The 7,552-nt window shown below is 38.7% G+C and overlaps 1 protein-coding gene across 1 annotated transcript; it reads right to left on the reverse strand.

The window, feature by feature from the left end:
- Positions 1–2,524, reverse strand: LOC131609872 (glyceraldehyde-3-phosphate dehydrogenase A, chloroplastic). Its single transcript, XM_058881686.1, has 5 exons — positions 2,366–2,524; positions 2,124–2,240; positions 1,558–1,868; positions 765–1,009; positions 1–676 (listed from the first exon to the last, which is right to left on the reverse strand). Exons 1-5 carry the CDS (start codon positions 2,405–2,407, stop codon positions 174–176), a joined length of 1,218 nt encoding a protein of 405 aa, XP_058737669.1. The 5' UTR covers positions 2,408–2,524; the 3' UTR covers positions 1–173.
- Between the last annotated feature and the right edge of the window lie 5,028 nt (positions 2,525–7,552).

Consider the following 7,552-nt stretch of genomic DNA (forward strand, 5'->3'; position numbering starts at 1 on the left):
TTTCAGCAAGGTAAAACAATTTATTCCACAATGAGGAGCAAGAGAAAATTGAAGGTTCTGTTTCTCAATACAAGTTTAGAAAGAAAAATTAAGCAAGTGTACAAAATTACAAATGGCACATGATAGATACATATATTATATATTATATATAATTAACAAACCTTATTTGGCTCTCATTTCCAGTTATTGGCAACAATGTCAGCCAAATCAACCACCCTTTGTGAGTAACCCCACTCGTTATCATACCAAGCAATCACCTTAACCATGTCGTCGCCCATGACCATTGTCAATGACGAATCAACGGTAGACGACACATCAGTGCACCTAAAATCTACAGACACGAGTGGCTCGTCACAAACTGAGAGAATACCAGTCAGCTCCTTGGATGCACTCTCTCTAAAAGCCTCGTTCACTTCTTCAGCAAATGTCTTCTTTGAGACTTGAACGACGAGGTCCACCACCGATACGTTTGGTGTTGGCACACGGAGAGCAATACCGTTGAGCTTGCCTTTGAGAGTTGGGAGGACAAGGGCCACTGCCTTAGCTGCTCCTGTGGATGTTGGGACTATGTTAAGTGCTGCCGCTCTCGCACGCCTTAGGTCACGGTGACTCGCGTCAAGAAGCCGTTGGTCACCGGTGTAGGAATGAGTGGTAGTCATGGTACCCTTGATAATACCTATTGCCAAATATATCTTCATATGTTATATAAGCAAAATAGTACATATCATATCCTTGTTAGAACATGTGGCGAAAGGGTACATTACCGAATTTCTGATCGAGGACCTTGACAAAGGGAGCAAGGCAGTTAGTGGTGCAAGAAGCATTGCTGATAATGTCGTCGTCATGGGTGTAAGCATCGGCATTGACACCAACCACATAAGTAGGGATGTCTCCTTTTCCAGGAGCAGTGATGAGAACCTTCTTAGCTCCTGCTGTAATGTGCCTCCCGGCACCTTCTCTGTCCACAAACACTCCAGTTCCTTCAATCACCAAGTCTATCCCCAACTCCCTGCAATATCGATAACAATCTTTATAACCTGTGTGTCCCTGCCTAACACAATAATATGATTTACACTTAAATGTCCTTATTGATCAATCACTAAACACAGCAAACTGTATATCGGACGTAATGTATATTCTTTAGACGATTTTCTCCATGTGCATCGGAAAAGTTCTTGATACTAATATCATACATATACCTTTATGCATCATATCATGTTTTTTCATCGTTACATGTACTATTCTTCAAACATGAGCAAGTTAAGATACTTTCGGTTTGAGAAAATGATTTTCATATTTTTTTAGGTAAACTAAGACATGTTTTACGTACCACTGAAGAGATTAATCTTTGAGATAATAAAAGTGAGATCCATTTAAGAGGTTAATATATCCTGACAGATATATTTCTATATGCACCAGAATCCAGATAGAGATCCATTTAGGAGTCTATTTAGATTGATAAGTTTAAACTTATCTACTAGCATGAGCATTTATGAGACAGCTTATTAAAATAACCTATGACATGTTCATAGATCAATGAATGAGAGAATATCTTACTTCCAAGGAAGGTTAGCAGGGTTGCGGTCAGAGACGACTTTGATAACCTTTCCATCAACTGAGATGCCATCAGTACCAACAGGCTTAACATCAGCATCAAAGATTCCAAGTGTGGAATCATACTTGAGAAGGTGAGAAGCTTGCTTTACACCTCCGGTGTCGTTGATGGCAATGACATCAAGAGGCGAGTCCTTGCGACCGTGCCAACATCTCAAGAAGTTCCTTCCAATTCTTCCAAATCCGTTTATAGCCACCTTCAGTTGTTTTGCTTCAACTACAAGACCTTTCTTGTGTCCTCCACTACTTCCAACCTTCAAATATACATATATAGATTGATAGATAGATAGATTGATTAGTAATAATACTCTGTATGGACTGGTCCAATACAGGAATTGTTATCACCTAGCGGGATTTCAACATGAGATCTTGAGAGGAGCAGACTCTCAGGACTCAAACGATCACCAACCGGCCAACCCCTGGGGGCTATTCTTACACATACTATAATCAAGTACTTCATTTTTACAATAACAAAACTATTAGCCATTCAATGAAGATAAGGAACTTACTGCATTCGTTTGGAAGGTAACAAGAGAATGAAAATCATCTGAAGATGTTCTAGAAAAAGGAAGATATCCTGATGATCTGCGGAGACCAGAGAATTCAGAGAAGCCTTTCCCATTTGCCTAAAACAAAGCAAAGAAAAAAAAAACTACTATAAGTTAAGTTACTATATATCTAGCTTTACTACAAAATGTTACTACTATAGTTAACATGAATTTCTAAAGAATGAGTGAGTATTATAATGAACCTTAATAGCTGGTTTGGCTACAGAAAAAGTAGCCGAAGCCATGATTGAGCCAACAAGGTGAAGTTTGAAGTATAGAAGTTTTGCAGGGAAGCAAAGTCTTAGTTAAATGTTGTTAGTATTTTGTAGTATGAAGTATAGTAAGGAAATAAGATGTGGCAACGTGGATGTGTGGTTGTGACTCATGAGGCCAAACAAGTAAGGATTAGATTTTGGATAGCAATATCATTCAATGAATGGCTGTAATTCATGCTGTGGTTTTGTGCTTGTAGTAAGTTCAATCATCATGATATCTCACTCTCACTCACTCATTTTTTTTTCTTCTATTGTAAAATGATGGTTGGGCCAAAATCTTGATATTTTACATATGTTATGTTTATGGGTTTTCTAGTTACATCACTGGATAATAAAATTCTGTGAAATTTAAGAATTCTATATTTTTTCTCTTTTAAATAATATTTCTTTTAACAAATTTGTAATTTAGGAGTATGATGTATTTATAATATTTATCTTATCAACTGATAATATTATTTATTTTATATGCTAAAGTGAAATATTCACTTGAGTAAAGTCTGGTATTATAAAAAAGATAAAAATTAATATTTGGTCATTTTTAAAAGGATGTTATAAAATGGGTTTTTTTAGATAAATTTTTTATATGGTAAGTTGATAGGTTTTTTATATTAGATCATTATAAAATTATTTTATGTGTCTAGTCATTGAAGTTTTTAAATAAAAGGAAAGTACAAAGAAGTGTATGTGACATGAGATACTAATGGGCAGATAGAGCCATTTTATGGCCACTCTTCATTTGGTTTCAAGTTGGGTTCTAAGTTTGCTTACAGGCCACTAATCCAATTTTGAACTTTTTGTTTTTTTCTTAAGTTCGTCAATAATCACACACATACATCCTAACATACATGTGCATGGTTTGGATATGCTTACTCGGTAGTAAGTATTCTCAATCTTACTCTCCCTTCATAATTTTATGCAAAATATAAATTCTATAGATAAATCAAGGAATTTTATATTATTCTGAAATTAAATGATATGCAAAAAGTTTCACAAATACAATTGTTTTGGCTCGATAGCAAGGTTCATAATGAAAGGTTCAATAGCATGGATCGTGTGGAAAAGCGCACGAAATAGACAAGACCTTACTCTAGTTGTGGTACGTGATTTCGGCATCCAACATACTTCTTATCTTTGAATTTGATCGAACGGTCACTTGCATAAAACGTCAGATCTCATGGAGACGGTTCTAATTGCCCCTTTTATATAAAGCAACACACATCATTTTGGGTAGTTCATTCATACACTCAAATTATCTTCTCACACATTCACTAACTTGGGTGTTAGAGTGTTAACCTTGCATGTCCACTCCAGCCATACCAAAAGCATACTCCACCACATCAGAACTCAAGTCCACTCAATCTTTCCCTATATCTAGTTCCCATACAAAATATTGTCGTCGTCTCTGAGAGTTGATTTATGATTCTCGCAAATTTCCACGAAGTGCCACATATCTCTTCGCCACAGTCTCAAATCACCAATCTTATCCCTTTCAGAGTACCAATCTCTTCCTCGCAAAGATCATCGTTCCAGTCCCTGTCATAATGGTAGCATCGATGTCAGAAACTCTTTAAACATCTTGGATTTATGTGATTGTTAAATTGAGAGTTGGAGAGATTGAAAAACACTTAGTTAAAAAATAGGATTTATTTTGGGAACTTCAAAGGTTATATTTTGGTAACTCATATTGTAATCTCTAGTAACTACTTTTGAATTACAGTGAATCAGAAAGCTCCGCTTTCCTCCCATAAGTATAACGGTTAGATGAATTGGGTAAAGAATTTATGTGTTCTAGCCTATTATATTTTTTTCTTTCTTTTATGTATTTAAGTAGTTTGCATTGAACTTTGTCCCACACATCAAAGTCTTGGAGTGTTTGAAATTTGAATTATTCTATCAAATTTTCAAAATAAGTGTCTCCCACTTAGGGGAAAAGGGCTACAAGTGAGCATCATGGGTTCAACTTGGATGTTGAGAAGTTTTTCAGATATTACGAGTTCGTATTGTATAAGGTGGAGATGCAAGCAGTAATAATTCAACAAAGATGTGTAGAAGCATTAAAGGGAGAGGAATTGATTAATGCAATCCTAATACAAGCACAGAAGACCGAAATAATGGATTTGGCTAAAAGTGTTATCATCGTGTGCCTCAGAGATAAAGTATTTGTGGATATATGTGTTTGCAGGTATAATATCTGTAGCAATAAGTTGACCTATTTGATTTTGATAATGATAACATAATGAAGTGAAGTCTTCATCTGAAGTGATGATTAAGTTGTTATGCTTGTGAGATCAATATATCAAACCAAATCTCTGTAGGATAACACCAAATATCAACCAGAGTTCGTTGGAATCCTTAGTGATCTCAGTCAAGCAATCTATTTGATGATGGTATCTATCAAGAAGTCTTATCAATTTGCATCATATAGAAGAAGTCGAGTCCTTGATTCAATGTTGAATCATTTTTGTTTCTTTAATCCATTTAAGTAGTTTGCATTGATCTTTATCCCACATATCAAAGTCTTGGAGTGTTTGAAATTTGAATTATTCTATCCATTTTCAAAACAAGTGTCTCCCACTTAGGGGAAAAGGGTCAAATTTACAAGTGAGCATCATGAGTTCAACTGGGATGTTGAGAAGTTTTCCAAATATAACAGGTTCGTATTGTATAAGGTGAAGATGAAAACAATAATAATTCAACAAAAATGTGTAGAAGCATTAAAGGGAGAGGAATTGATGAATGCAATCCTAATACAAGCACAGAAGACCGAAATAATGGATTAGGCCAAAAGTGTTACCATCGTGTGCCTTAGAGATAAAGTATTTGTGGATATATGTGTTTGCAAGTATAATAATTGTAGTAATAAGTTGTTCTATTTGATTTTGATAATGATAACATAACAAAGTGAAGTCTTCATCTGAAGTGATGATTAAGTTGTTATGCTTGTGAGATCAAGATATCAAACCAAATCTCTGTAGGATAGCACCTAATATCAAGCACAGTTCGGTGGAATCCCTGATGATCACAGTCAAGCAATCTCTTTGATAATGGTATCTGATCGTACCTGATCAGAAGAATCGTCGCTGGCTGCTCGGACTGGATCTTCTAGGAATGAGGAGGGGGTGTACTTGCAAGGTACTCCGATGCCAAAGTGAGTAGACGAGCAAAGGAGTGCAAGTACGAGCTAAAGGTTAGAAAGAAGTGAATACCTGACCCTCTAGTGAAAGAGGGTATTTATAGCCCCCAGCGCTGGGCCATGATCTCGCTACTGGGTTGGACTTCCAAGCCCAACTAGGAGACTGCCAGGTTTCCTGAGCGGAAATATCGGAGGTGCGTGAGTGCCCTCTGTCCTGGTTAACCGCTCCGAATTCCAAGGGAGACGCGGTCTTTCAGGAGCCACGCTGGCTCCGTATTATTCGGAGGGTTGGATATGAAGGAGCCCTGCGAGGAGCAGGGTCCTCGGCGATGAAGGTGCTCGCAGGAAGCGCCTATACCGGGCATCAGCCAGCTCGCGGGGGAGCATGGTGCCGAGCACGAGAGAGACGAGCATGGACCATCGTCGATGAGCAGCTTAGGGCGGTTTGGGCCTCTAAGGCTAAGTGGGCCGAAAGTGGACTGGGCCAAGTCTTGGCCCAGTCCAGAACAGGAGCCCCCCAAGTCGGAGTTCCGAGGAAGGAGCTTCGAGTTCTGCTACTGCTGGCCGGCGCGATAGTGGTCCTCGTCCGCTGCTGGTTGCTCGAGTGGTGTCATCCCCAGGGAAAGTCGAAAGGCCGCGCGTGGGCAACACTCGCTGACGTGGCAGGGTAATGATTGCCTAGGGGTAGGTGGCGGCGCCTAGGGGATCTGTGTCAGCCGACGCGACGTTTCGCATTCCGGGCAAACCCCTTATTAAAAGGAACAAAGTTCCTCATTTAGGAACTTTCTGCTCCCCGTTTGCGTGCTCGGCATCTAGGTCAAATTCCTAGAATTCGTTTTTTGCCAGTGTTTTTCCAGCATTCAAGTCTGCCGAAGTCATGTCTGAATCAGGTGCGTCTGAGGTTTCTATTAGTTTTAAATGCCTTCCTTTTACTTTATGGGGGGTTTATGAGGTGATTCTGCCGTTTTTGCCATCTAAATCGGCAAACAGACACGAAAACTGGGCCTCCTCCCCGGGTTATTCATGCGATGCCCGGAGAAGGTCAATGTAGGAGTTAATTTTTTCTTGCTTCTGCTCGGCTTCTTCATGTTTTAGCCCGTCAGATTCATGGAATGACCGGCACCGTTGAGTTACCCGTCGGGTTATTTATAGCTATGCTCGGCGGATTCAAGGTTTCTGCCGGTCTCGTTGGGGCTGGACCCGAGTGTGTTCGTGTTTTTATGTTAAGTTAACCTTCTCTCGGTGGAGGGCCTCGGCCATAGATCAACGAATTCTTCGAAGGGGTTTGGTCGGTGGCTCTGTTGCTCGCCGTTCCACCCTTTCACTTGCATCGCGGTGGAAGGGTGGATTTGATGATCGATCGAATTCATTTTTTCCTTCTGCATGCAGGTGAATCAGGCTCGATGTCCAGCTCGGGGTCCAGCTTAGGGGTGCTCGCGGTGCGGTTTGGGCGGTTTTGACGAAATAATAGTGCGGTTTGGTTTGGTTCGGTTGGCTTTTAAAAAAAATCCGAACCAAACCAAACCAAACTAATGCGGTTTGGTTCGGTTCGGTTGGTTCGGTTTTTTACAAATATTTTATCGAGCCATACATACACATATAGATGATAACATAATTTTGTATTTATACATTCATACACTATCAAATAACAACAAAACTCGTCATATTTTGACAACAATTTTCCATTTAATATGTAAAAATTAAATTAGACAAAAGTGGAATATTAAACATAAAATAATAGCATAAAACAATATAAAAATTATTATAACGAAACAAAAAAATAGAAGAGACGAAAGATTAGTGAAAGTGAAAAAGAAAAAAAAGTGTTGAGAGATTAGAGAAGAAGATATGCGATAAAAACGAAACTGAAATACGGAATATTTACATAAAAATGAGAAGGTGAAAAAGAAAGAATATAAGAGAGTAGAGATTATAGAAGAAGAAGGAAGATGTATGTGGCAAAGAAGGTGCGATAATGTTAT

The sequence above is a fragment of the Vicia villosa genome, linkage group LG6 (genome assembly GCF_029867415.1).
Source record: "Vicia villosa cultivar HV-30 ecotype Madison, WI linkage group LG6, Vvil1.0, whole genome shotgun sequence".
NCBI classification, from domain to species: Eukaryota; Viridiplantae; Streptophyta; class Magnoliopsida; order Fabales; family Fabaceae; genus Vicia; species Vicia villosa.

What these genes read in the sequence shown, in the direction of transcription:
- LOC131609872 (XM_058881686.1), bottom strand. Translation starts at nt 2,407, where the DNA reads ATGGCTTCGGCTACTTTTTCTGTAGCCAAACCAGCTATTAAG. An exon ending in CCTGCTAACCTTCCTTGGAA is followed by an intron (nt 1,010 to 1,557) that starts GTAAGATATTCT and finishes TCGATATTGCAG; the next exon opens with GGAGTTGGGGATAGACTTGG. An exon ending in GGTCCTCGATCAGAAATTCG is followed by an intron (nt 677 to 764) that starts GTAATGTACCCT and finishes ATTTGGCAATAG; the next exon opens with GTATTATCAAGGGTACCATG.